The sequence below is a fragment of the Eurypyga helias genome, unplaced genomic scaffold (assembly GCF_000690775.1).
Source record: "Eurypyga helias isolate BGI_N326 unplaced genomic scaffold, ASM69077v1 scaffold2462, whole genome shotgun sequence".
Lineage (NCBI taxonomy): Eukaryota > Metazoa > Chordata > Aves > Eurypygiformes > Eurypygidae > Eurypyga > Eurypyga helias.
Window position 1 is genome coordinate 84,160 of NW_010237674.1, and position 13,247 is coordinate 97,406.

At 43.0% G+C, this 13,247-nt stretch overlaps 1 protein-coding gene across 1 annotated transcript in view; it reads right to left on the reverse strand.

The window, feature by feature from the left end:
• Positions 1 to 13,247, reverse strand: part of JARID2 (jumonji, AT rich interactive domain 2) — a 63,491-nt gene that overhangs the window by 11,838 nt on the left and 38,406 nt on the right. The window contains 6 exon segments of the mRNA XM_010147529.1: positions 1,443 to 1,625; positions 2,439 to 2,544; positions 6,768 to 6,882; positions 7,701 to 7,771; positions 7,928 to 8,046; positions 8,478 to 8,570. Coding sequence (XP_010145831.1) covers positions 1,443 to 1,625; positions 2,439 to 2,544; positions 6,768 to 6,882; positions 7,701 to 7,771; positions 7,928 to 8,046; positions 8,478 to 8,570 — 687 coding nt within the window.

The window sequence follows — 13,247 nt, forward strand, 5'->3', positions numbered from 1 at the left end:
AGGAACCAAGGAAGAATTTCCAAAATTTAAGGGAGTTAAGAACACAGGATAGTTTGAGGAAAGAAGAGGGTGAAAGGGAAAAAAAGAAGAGAGAAAAAAAAAAAGGAAAATAACAATGCAGTAGGTGTTTCCAGAGTTATTTTGATATAAACACATATCTGTGGTGCTTGTGAAGTTTGTGAGAGCTGCGACTTCGCTTTCCAAGGTAGGTTATCATAGATCGGAATCTGCTGGATTTTCAGTCAGCTTATATTTACCCAGTGCAAAGCTCTTAAAAATTAATCAAAAGAAACTGTTCTTCAGAATTTGAGGCACCAAGAAGAGCTTTTTAATTGCTGCATAGTGATTTCTGTCTCTTACAGGAGTGGCATTTTCACAATATCAAACAGTTGTTCAGCAGAGGAATAAATACAGCATATGGAGTTAATAGAATTGTGTACCTTCAGACAGAAAAGGTTAGCACAGGACTCTCATTCCTTACCTACACACATATACAATTCCCACCTTCCCCCAGAATAAATCTGTAATAAAATAACCTTTTATTTCAAACTAAGTTAATATACAGTTAGTATAACCAGGCTGGAAGAATTCCATTAACCCTAAAGAACCAAAACCTAACTGTGGACATATTACATTTAATTACTAACCACTTGGTCTGAAGCTGTAAACAATAATTTACTAGTGGCTTAGCTACAAAACACTACCAAAATAGCATCTGTAACCCATAGTGTATTTGAGGAGGTTGGGAACACAATTAGTGACACATATTCGTTGTCCAAGAACAGAGAAACGTAGCCAAAATCATGACGATTGGGCAATTCGCCTGCTTGTTCCTGCAGAAAACCTGACTCAGTTGTGTGAAAAGGGAACGGGAACTTTGTTTTATTTACAGCTTAGTATTGGATCGGCTGGTCAGTGAACCTAAGGATTTTCAAGTCGATTAAAAATGTAATTGCCCTGATCAACAGCTGTTCCTGAATGAAGGGGCAGAGAAAGACAAGCAATACAGTTGTGAGTATTAACTGACTCTGCCTACCATACGAGCTAACAAGCACAGTTATTCAGATATTTGCACCTGAGATTCTAATGGTTCTAGAAAACATCACTTTAAAAAAAATTAGTAAGCATAATACAAGATATTACCATTAGCTCTGAAGGGATTTTTGAAAAGCTTCCTTGCAAACTGGTCTGCAGGCATAACAATCTTCTGAATTTTTCAAATATACAGAAGGTTTTAGCTATCAATTATTATCTCCTGCTTTTCTGAAAACACTGGATTGCCTTCTGCCTTGCAGAACTTTTTCCTAGATTTATTTAACAGTCCACAAAAATAGACAGAGTTGTACTAGTCTCACAATACTACCAAATCCTGGAATGTCTGGTTTGCTGTCGGTTTAGATGGCAGGGCCGTGAATCCATTTTAACTCCTTTTCTCAACTTACCTTGGCTGTTTTAAACCCCATACTTGTCCACTGGGTGGTAGCAAAGTGCACCGTTTCAGAAACACTATAGCCACAACACACTTTAGACACAAAGGATCCAGGAAAACAGACAACAAACTGCCCGCTCTGCTGTACAGTACGGTGCACCCTGATCCCCTCCTTACACAAGATTTCTGGGGAGATCTAGAAAGACATAAAAGCAAAACAACAAAGAAAGAAATAAATCGGAATTTTGACAGTTGGATCCCCTTCCTCGCCGGGTACTGCCACGTGCTACTTGGTGTGGAGAAAAGCTGTGCTCTGCCAGCAGCTCATCTCTTCCCTTCTGCACATGCTGAAGCTTAGTGTTTGGAGTGAGCATTACAGAAGTGGCGCTCTGGAAACCAACAGTTTAAACTTTCACTTGCCAAACAATTTCAAATACAACGCCTCAAAATAATCCTATGCACTACTACAGAAAGTAATGCAGGCCATTCGGTTTCCCATCTAGATCTTTTCAGACTTGGCACTGAATCCACCTTGCTACTGCACTCCTGTGAGACATGTTAACATGGGCAGCTGAAGGAGCTGGTTTTGTTGTGGCTCCCAAATGCCCAAAGTGGAAATTGTTATCCACAAAATAAACAAGGGAGCCAAAAATACTTTGAAATCCTTTGGAGTATTAGGCTTCTCATATCCATGCTGGCATCATAAAATGCCAACCATGGCAGATTAATTGATTACTAAACACTCCCTTTGTTAAAAACATTATGGACAATATTAAAAATTGACATTTATTGCACTGTCACATTTATTTTCATTTGGACATTTTAACATGTGAGCCATGATAGAAAAATGCCATGTGGGTAAACACTGGAAGCAGAAAGCAGCCAGATTTTAACAGCAGCCTCTGCACCAATGTAGTGTAAGACAAAACCAAAATAAATCCCCAACCAACCAGCCTTCAGATTATCCTGGGGTTCTCAAATGGGAACACCTCTCCCAGGGTTAACCTACCATTACATTACTTTCAAGCATTTCCAGCCCTGGAGTGCCATTGGCTTGCAGCAGGGTATGTACCACATCATCAAGTTTGTTCTCCTCCGCAGCATGAATGCAATACCTGGTGTTTTGTCAGAGGAAAAGAGAAGGATTTACTGTGGAGTAAATAAGGGCCCACAGATACACAGCACCACGCAATTCAGACCAAGACATTCATTAAAGGAACGAAATTAAACACAGTTTTTCCACACAGATCTTTTTGGTAAAACACTGAGGATCCATGGAAAGCTGTTTATTTAGACTCAGTCTGATGATGTTCACTCGCTGCCAATGGCCATAAAATCCCCAAAACAGAAATGTGAAAACTCTGTAAAATCAGGGGAGAGAAATCAGCAATAGAGTGATGTTCATTGTAATGGCACCAAAACAGCTAATGATGGGCAGAAGTTGCATCTCCTGAGCACCAATATATGGTTATCTTTATCATAAATGGTTGTATTTATTACCTGTGCAGCAACCAAAGGATCTTTTTATTTAATAATGTTTTCTGTTTGTAACAATGAAGAAACCATAAATCATCTTTACTGTTAGTACACAGAGTAGCCTAAGACATTCTTGCCTTGCTTACTAGACAAATCCCACGTCCCTCCTCTCCCCTGCAACAAAAAAAAGACCTGACTAAAAGCAGCCAAAGCAGCAAGAGAGATTTAGAACTGCTGGGTATGTGCACATCTTCCTCTGCTTTAGAAGCTAAGGGAGCAGCTGATCTCCCTGTGCTCGCTGCCAGCAGCGCCCCCTACACAGAAGTGACAAGAAAAACCAGGAGTCTTGGGTCTTAGCTTCCCACACCCAGAGAACTGCTATTGGGCTGGATGCAGAGAGGAGATACAGTGACAATTAGCCGCTGCTCTTGCCTGCACCCTACCAGAAGGGTAATGGTTTACGTCCACCCAGGAGACAGTTGTTACCAAGATCTGGTAGTTGGTAGCTGACAACTGTGAACTGAGCATCACAGCTTGGTGGGAAACACAGTGCAAGTCCTGGGATTCCCAAACCTGCCTGGAGTTGCTGCCATGCTAGGCCTTTTATGTGACTTTACTTTATTTGGATTTGTTATGCTCATGCAAATAAAATGCATGTCCAGATTTATCAGGATTTATCTCACTGCTTACTTTAAGCAATGAGTCCTCAATCTGGAGTCCTTCCGTGCCCGTTCCAGACGCACGGAGAGACATTTTTCTAACATTTTTGGCAACAAGAGAATAGAAAAAATCTGGAAAGATTTTGGGGAATGGGTGCAGTTTTCTTGACATCCATCCGGTCTCTCCACTGATTCCATAAAGCGTTCTGCTGGCCTTACAGACCTCGTCAGGATAATATGCACTAACGCTGTCTGTTTGCATCAGACGGAGTTATCCTGCTTGATTCGTCTGTAGGTGGCTGTACTTCCCACGATTTGAACGTCTTGTTACTGTTCACTGTACTGATGATGACTTTGTCTTTGTTGCTCTTCAAGCCAAGAACCAGAAGAGATGACAGGATCTACTTGTACAGCTAACTGTAGCCACCGTAAGGGCTCTGATGCGCTGGCTGCCCAGGGTTACATAGGTTGACCCCTGGTATATATATTGACAACGATTAGGACTTTGCTAAAAAATCCTTGGGTTATAGAGAGGTGAGGTCAAGAACCTCATCTTGGTGAGGCTCAAGGGCCAACAGCCACCGTAACGGCACACCGCGTATCCAGTACGTCGCAGTACCTGCCCGGCTAACAGTGACAGCTGCAGAACAGCTGCCGGTGTGCAGGCTGCTCTAGTTACATTGTAATAACAGATTTCAAATGGCAATTAAAACATTTTCAATTCAAATCAGAACATGGCAGAGCCCGCTCTTTTCTTTTAGGATCAGTAAACTAGCTGGAACAGCTGAAAGGTTCAAGCGTGCAGTCCCTCACAAGCTGGGCCCAGGAAGAAGCACGGGAAGGATGGGTGAAAAGGAGAGGCAGCACAGAGGTGCATGGGACCCTGACTACTGCCAGGACTGAGGCGCATGCTGCAATTTCACTCACGCACAATTCTTCGTGGACCTCTAAAGGCGGGAAGGGAGCAGCCAGCATAGACGTCTGAGTGTCTTGGGCAGAACAAGATCATCTTTTAATGGGCACTGAGGATCCTTCCTGAACATAAAGGTTGGGTTGCTGACCTCTGCCCTGCATGAAAACTGAGTTCCCCTGTTTCCTCTTCAGGAGGTAAATCTCAGAGATTAGACAGTGACCCAAGTAATCTACAGGTAAATTAAACACCCCTGATTTTAGCAATACAGGGACCTGTCCTTGGAAGAGAAGAACTCTGGATGCTGGGTGGGCTTGGCAAGACGGAGAAGAGCTTTGGTGCCCCATTGCCTGCTTCCACCCCTCGGTGAACGCAATGCTGTCAGGGCTTCTCCAGATACTACACCAGACCCAGAGTCATTAAATTAATCTATTCCTCAATAAAGCTGGGTACTTCATTGCAACATTAAAAGTTGTAATGAGTTAAAAATGCATATTAGCCTGAAACTTCAGCCTGGCAGCCTTTGCTAAGGAACAGCTTTTACAGACAAAGGGAGTTTCACTTCTTCCTTCTTATGAGTTATTCCTGCTCACTATCCACATTTCATCAAGGCAGTCATCACAAGAACACCTGAAGCTATATAATTGTGTGTATAAGTAAGCCCATCAAGAGAAAGCAAATGGCTTCTTTGGTTTTCTTCTTCTTGGCTTGGAAAAACATAAAGAGTAGCCTTTCCTATAGCTCTGGCTGGCTTTTCAATCCCAAAAGGCACTATTTTGACGTGCTCTGTATGAAGAGTGGCCTGAGAACTTGATTAGGGGATTCCTGAATGTATTCTGCTTGGGATTTACTGTCCTTTAAGACTAGATGAATGTCAGAGAGAGAAACAGAGTCAGCTAAGGTTGAGTACAATGTAGCTTGCTTAGCTATTTGTTCTGATAATATATTATTATGAAAGATTACAGGTTCCTTATTCAGAGAAGAGGGGGAAGAGCCATGAAATGCCCATGACAGAAAGTGACAGAAATTCCCAGGTCTGCAGCATAATCCAGTGTTTACCTTTACCCCTTGGTATGCTCGCATACATTTCTCCAACTTAAAATATTTAGAGAGGAGCTCCTGTTTTAATGGTTACCTCCAAGATTTCAAATCCTTTTCCTGGGCCATGTGCCTTCCCAGTGGCAGCTGGGTCAGCACTGCTGCGATCAGCAGCAGCTGAGAAATAGGGGAATTAAAGGTAAGGGTGGAAGCACACACTTTCCAAGTGAGTGAAATGCAGTTGACACTGACACCACAGGGACTCTTGGATGCCAAAGGGGTGCTAAAAGCCTTCCGTCATATCACAAGGAGCCAGTAGCTCAGGGTTCAAAAGGGGAGTTGCTGAAAGGGAACCAGCTTCTCACCTTTTCAGGGGAGCACCATTTAAACAACTTCTCCCTTTATTGCATTTTCTCTGATCAAGAAATACAGTTACATTGCTTATGATTCACTGTTCTCACTGTTGATCCCTTTGGATCACAGGAACCTGGCAGAAAGGCACGTGACATGCCAGAGGCACCTGATTCCTCTAATCCATCCATCAGCTGTTGTCCTTCCACTGCAATCTAACACGCCATCACCCATAGCAGTACGTATGCACTGAATTCAGGAGGGATTCACCATGTTCAAAACCACTGATAAGCTGAATGTTAAGTATTTGCAGGAATTGTCTACAAACATGAAATGTAGGTAGCAGCCAACTGGTGATGTCCACACTGAGCCACCAGAATGATATTTGGAATCGTGTTAAAAACGATCATCACATAATAATGAGAAAAATGTATGTGAGAGAAGATATTAGGAGCCTGGTAGACACAGACTTGAAGATATTTTGCATAAAGTAAGCAAGTGATGCCTATTTAGTCAGAGTGTGGATTCAAGCATTTTACAGGTGACAATATGGAGCTAGCTCGACAAGTATCTCCCTGTCAGCCTAAGGAAAGCCTACCTTGACTAGCTCTCATTTGGCTTCTATGCCATGAAAACTTTCCACAGATTATGTCAAGAAGAAACAGTTTATCGCTAAGTATCTCAGAATGGAGCATGGAAGATAAAGTGGAACTTTTCCTCCAGGAAAGGGTGTTTCATCACTTAAGTTTATACTTCATTTTCCCATTAAAACTGTGATCACACACACTGGACCTTCTAGGTGAGATTCCTTGGTGCAAAAGATACTACACGAGCTGCTGTTAACACCAGCCTAACGACAGCCACTGCGGTGAATGCGGAGAAAACAAAACACAGGAATACCTACCAAATGCAATCAGCACCAGTGTGTAAGTAGTCAATGTATGGAAGGTGATTTTGGTCTCGAGACCAGCATGAGGTAGAAAAGACCATGCCAATATTTAGCCAAGGAATTGTCACTCCTGAAACAGATTGAAAATAAGTTTTGAGTAACTGCAGCTTCTAATTAAAAGACAGTTTGAGAGGGCGTTTCAGTTGAAAATCTTGTTCTACCCACGAGCAGACCCTTAAGTCTTCCTACTAGAACGAACAGTTCACAGGGAATAATTTAACAAATTCAGCGTTTTTCCATTAACAAAACATCTACCAGCCAGTTACAGTGCCCTTGAACATATCTGTTTTCTAATAGCTGTAAAAGAAAATTTATTCTTTATTATTCTGGGTATTTTTAATTTCTTTAAAGAATATCAATGTCATTGATTAGAAGAGGTTGCTTCGTGTTGCCAAGTGTACATGTACTTGTAAATAGGTATCCTGGAGTTGTTCAGGCTCAACACCTGCACAGGAGACTGAATTATGCTTTCAGCTCATGTTTCTAGCAGTAAATTGCAACGGCACGCATGCAGCTGGAGCACTCATGACAATTAATTTAGAAAACCTGTGTGCTACCAGACCAGGTTTGCAAGTAAGTAAGTTGCACGGCTCTATCCCTCATCACCCTGCCACAAAGCAAGAACACCGATGTACTGGCAACAACAGAAAGCGATGCTGCAAGTACCACTGGTCCTTCCCAGGTATGCGGTCTCAGCTATTCGTGAATTCTTTACATCCACACCCACCTTCATTCCTTTAAATGCCACCTGCTACAAGAAACTGCATGTCTACTCGGTCAGCCAGCAAACAAAGGGGCCAGAAAGAGGAAGAAGACTTTGGTGACAACAGCAGCACACTTAGAGGACACTTATACCCGCTGGATACATAGAAGAGAGACTTAACTTACCAGGCACAGCACCAAGATGTCGCAGGATGGATCCTGTATTATTAGGAAGGACTGTGAGGTTCCACCCATGCCTATTTAAGGGATGACACAGAGGCAGATGCATGTCAATTCCCGTTGCCAACGTCCCCAGCACCAAGCTGCCCTGCCAGCCTTGTGCCCCCACCTCCACTCAGCACAACGGGGCAGCTGGCACGAGTCCGCAAAGCAGGTAGATCTGGTGATCTCACCTTGAAAATGGTTCAGATTTTCCCACAGGAAAGCCGCTCCCGTGGGTGTTGGTATCTACTTTTCCACAATGCACTGCTACATGGCAATCTTTCTGTTCCACTATCCGCCAATATTCTTGCTGTGGTAAGAAAAAACAGTAGTGCATTTTTAATTCACTGAACAGGTATCTCTCATTAAAACATAAGCTCCAGAAATTTGCAGGGCTTGCATGACCTCAGCGTAATTCAACATAAAACACTGCCTAAAAAGAAGAATATAAATACTGAAAAGTAACAGAGAATTGGGAAGAGAGGATTTAGATCGTCTTGGCTCCTGTGCTTCAGCATGTGACAGATTAAGACTTCTTTCTCTCCCTTGGTTCAACATCTTTATTAAAAATGTCCAAAATTTTAAGTAAGAATCAGTACCATGACCATCTAACCATTTATTTTTCTCCTGCACTAGACTGCATTAAACTGCTTATGGTAATGCGTGAACATCAACCATACTGAATTCCCATACTCAATCCCCTGAAATAAAAACTTTTACAATCCCTTGTGCTGCCCTCACCTCTACTTCAGCTACTGTAGGCTCCTTTGTGAAGCACATGTTCATGATGTTTCTTGCTGTTCGGTAGAAGGTTGTTAAAGAAACAGACCTACCCTGTGGAAAAAGAAAATAAAATTAAAAGTGAAAAAAACCCACATGCTTCTACCCTCCCTGGCCTCACACTCTTCCTGACAGGCTGAATCCCAGATCACAATAGGGAGAAAGAGGAAACTGTCTCCAGAACAAATGTGGGTCTAAAGCTCATTTTCTATCTGAGGGAAAACCTCTCAAAAGATACAATAAATTTAATCGCATCAAATCACCAAAACAACCATCTAAAGACCAACTAGGTGTTCCCAGAAGGCCACGTACACTGCTTTGTCCAGCACAACGCTCTGTTCATTAATACATAAGGTGGACACGGCCCAGCTTTCTACAACACCCAGCAGGCACGCTTACCTGCATTTTACAATCAAATCCAATACGTGATATCAAAGGACCACGTGGCTACGTTCTTTACATAGAGAGAAACAGGTGAAAAAGTCTTAGGAAATTCACAGAAACATTCAGCATCAAACTAGTACTGTATGTGATGGAAGGGGGTCACAAAAGGTAGTTTACCAAGATTACTGTAATCACCTGCTCACAAAAAAGAGTTATGTTCAATTCAATAAAAGCAGTTTGAATGCAATGAACTAGGACCTGTCATTACATGGCTGAGAAAAGTAAAATTGCCAAATGAATGGACCCTTTCTTGGCTGCAGGAGCTCGACGAGAAGAGGACCTCAACTGGTTTTCTGCTTGAGCTACACCGAAGGTCCTGGATACCTGCTTTCACACATACCTGTAATACCAGATGCTCTGGGAAGCATCCTTTGAAGGCTATGAAGACAGGAGCATGAGAACCTGCTTGCTCCTTTCTGCCCAGACATATAGGTATGGCTGGACAGGAACATCCCTATCATTTTCTCCACTCCAGGACAGAAGGAACATCCTGGGAAGCAGTGAGCCACGCTAGCTGGCAGGGGCCATGCTAACTGCCGTGGCCATGCTGGTTTGCGGGCAATGCTGCAAGCAGTGACTGGCATCCCTCTGCCAACATAGAGTCAAAAACATCTCTGCCCCCTCGCCAGATCTACCGCTCCTTCCTCTAACTCCCATCGTGCCCAATGGTTGTCCATCTGAGCAACCACAGACTGAAAAACTCCACGTAAATGAACATTTCATTACTCGGACTATTACCTTTCTAGTTCTTTCACTTATGAAACAGATCTGGCAAGCCACCTCAGTCTTTTCTTGTGTTTAATTTATTTAAGAACTATGCCCAAGAGTGAACTAGAAACCACTATACAAGCAGCTTTTCCCCTAGAGGCCAAGTCTATCACTTTTCCATGCTCCTACAAATGTAACATTGTCACTTTTTTAACTGAGTGCCGCATAATCAGCTGTACCAAAAAAAGTTTGTGAAATGCCCAGGGCCTGGGGCCCTCTGATTCCCATAAACTTCAGAGCTGGATGCTCTGTGATACAATAGGCAATTTCCTTCGTCTTTTAATGCCTTCATGAATCAGTTATTGCAGCAGCCTTTTACAACAAAACCACTCGTAAACTGCAGGGCCCGCACCAACAGTCATCGCACTTGAGCACAGACTTCACTGCTCACGAGCCAACACATGCTCTTCAGCAGCTTCCTCACAGTAGTTGGTTGCCTCTTCCTCTCATCTTACACAGAAAAACAAGAATAAGGACTCATCTTCCAAGATTAACTGTGGCTTTCATTTCTCAGATACGCAGCAAGCAAGAAAAAAGAAAGCAGAAAAACTTTAGCCCTTTAAAACTGCACATTCCCATTTCTTCCTCTATCAACAACTTAGAATTTTTTTAGTCTCCTAAAAGTTGAAACAAACAGTTGAGGGGTTTTTGTTGTCTGGTTTTGTTGTTTGGCTTTCACTTTTTGGGGAATTGGGGATTTTCGGGGGGGGAGGTGTTGTGTTTTGGGGTTTTTTTTTGTGGGTTGTTTGGTTGTTTTGTTGTTTTTTTATCTGAAGCATCTCAAAGTTTTTTAATGCCAACTCAGAAAATAATCTAAAATGCTGTAATGGAGCATTTTAACCTGAACACAAAATGAATTGCTGAAGAGTAAAATACTCTTTTCAATGCCCACCAACCCTGGCGGGAAGGTATGGAGAAGGACATGGCAATGCCATGTTAAAGACGTGAAAGCAACCATAAAAAACAGAGATTTCACAACAGTCACAGGTGGGAAAGGGGGACTCCTGTTAGGCAGAATCCGAGAACGCCAAGTCCCCAGCTGAAGACAGCTCAGCATGGGATTTCTGGGACAGTTTCACGTGAGGGCTGGCAAAACTTGTGTTGGTGATTTCTTCTGCGTGTCCCTCTCTCTAACGGGTCTGCTAACAAGCCTTCCATTTACTCTACAAGGGAACAAACGCTGTTTTCAGTCAGCTCCAGTACAGCTTTTTAAAATATTTTCAGAGCTAAAATGCGTGAGAGAAGAGAATAGTGAAAGTCTTGCAGCAGATGCACCTCTGATGACAGCTGCTTACGTCGCATGCTCACAAAGGATGGCATTTCGTTAGTCGGGTAGGAAAGCCATACAGTCAGGAGTGACGACGGAAAGCACAGCAGCCTGCAGCACACGCTTAAAAGCACAGCAGGCCTTGCAGCCTGGAAAGGAGCAACACTGAGAATAATCTGGGAGCCCTGGCAGAAAGTCAGACGAGCAAAAAGGAGATTTAGTCTGACCTTGATGTGTGATAACGGTGGTAACTGCTCCTGCAAGAGTGGGTGTCTCTGTCTAAAAACATGTCCCAGCTCCAGCGTGTGCTGACTGCAGAAACTACTCTGCAAAATCCTAAATGTATGGCCCCTTCATGGTCTGAGTAATAGACTTCATGGCCTAAACTGGACTATAGCCATATGATTATGATGGTCTCCTCCAGCCCTCTATCTATTGAGCTGGGCATTTATCAAAGGGGTGAGGGGTTTTTTTTTGTTTGTTTTGTCTGTAGTTTTTTATTTTTAATTAGAATTAGCAACATGCTTTCGAAAGAACCATTACAATCCCATCATCTGTGGAAACTGTTTCGCAGGACTTAAGGACATGTCCTGTTAAACAAGTTTCAGAGTTTCTCAGAAACATGTTAGTACGTAAAGACGACTCCCCCCACCAGACACAAGCACAGAAGGATACCATCATTCATGAAGAACAGAGAATGCAGGGTTAAAAGACTTGTTTCATAAAATGCCATGAAGTATCCTCTGCTTAAATGTGTAAGCCAGTACCACCTTGCTTCAGTCTTATTAAAAAGCCTAGTGATGAACTGTAGTCATTTTACAAGTCTGATGGGTTACCCTGGTACATCAAAAGTGTTGTGTCATTTCTTATTTCTATGTCTTGAGGTTCTCTCTAAGTGACATAACCAGTTTTCATGCATCAGCCCTTCTACAGGGCTTTCCCCCAAGTGCTGTGAAAATGAAACTACGCGCCTCTCTCTGCACTCAGACTGACCAGGTGTCCTGTAGGGAACTCCACAGCAGGGATCTCTCAGAAATCCACTGCAGATTTGCTTCCCCCTGTTTTCTCCCCAGTCCATCACCTGTGACAGCAGCCCCCAGTCTCTGCAGCGCAGATGATCGTGGGATGGGATTAGAATGGGCAAGGGGCAAGCCCCAGTGCCCAGGAAGCTCCTGGCACCACTGTTGACAACCTGAGGCGTTGCCCAATGGCTCCATGTGCTGCAGTTGCTTTGGTGAGTGGGGAGAGCGCAGGCCTGCAGCCTCAGTGATGGTCATCTCTAACAGTGTCTGTGCTCAGAACAAAAGTATTTCTGGGAGCTCTCAGCCATCTGGGGTAAAGGCCTAGCGCTCAGCAGACTCCTGTATTAGCTGTCCTTTGCTTGCTTGCCTTTTTTTATTTTCTAAATCTGATTAGAATACTGATCACAAATCCCAATCTTGCTTTTTTAGTTACTTTGTATCTTCTAACTTGGGATTTGCTCTGGAAAAGAAGATGGAGGCATTTCCCCATTAAGTTTCAGGTGGTTCATACACCGGTCGGGGTAAGTTGGACCAAATTTTTCATTTAGCACCATGAAGCACAGAGTATTAGGCACCGAAATGCCACTTCCCTATTCACAAATGCTGCTGCCATTAGATAAGCTCCTCTCCAACAGCAGCATGGCAAAGAGATTGCTTTTCAAAGATGGGATTGAGACTGGAGTACCCAAGTAAAAGAATTTTAGGGCTGACAAATCATAACAGGCTGCAAAAGAAACCTGAAGCAAGCTTTTAAAGCTCAAGTCATGGCTCATGCAGTCAATAAATAGCTTAACAATCAGCCACTCTGGGTTATCTGGCTTCATTTCCTGGTGATTGAAGTGAGATTGGACAGGGAAGAGCAGCATATTCCTTTACCGGGCAGAGACACTCAATGCTATATTTCTCTCTGAGAAATACAGCTACACAACTCAACGCAACTCCAAACTGCACCACAAGTTGCAGTGCCAAGTCCTGCTCCAGAGTAGGAGACTGCCAAATAAAATACAGGGAAAGAATAAGCATTCCTTCGTAAATGGATGTACTTGATATATGCAGGACTAAGCATCCATGTGACTGTTAGTGCTGAGCAAAATCTGGCATTGTGGATGAAAATACTGTTTGCATTTCAATTCGTCCTTTCTAAATGTAATAGTATGTCTAGTGATGATAGTTTCGATATGGAGCACTACTCCGCTCAACAAGAGACCTGCAAGAAGCAGGCATGAGAAA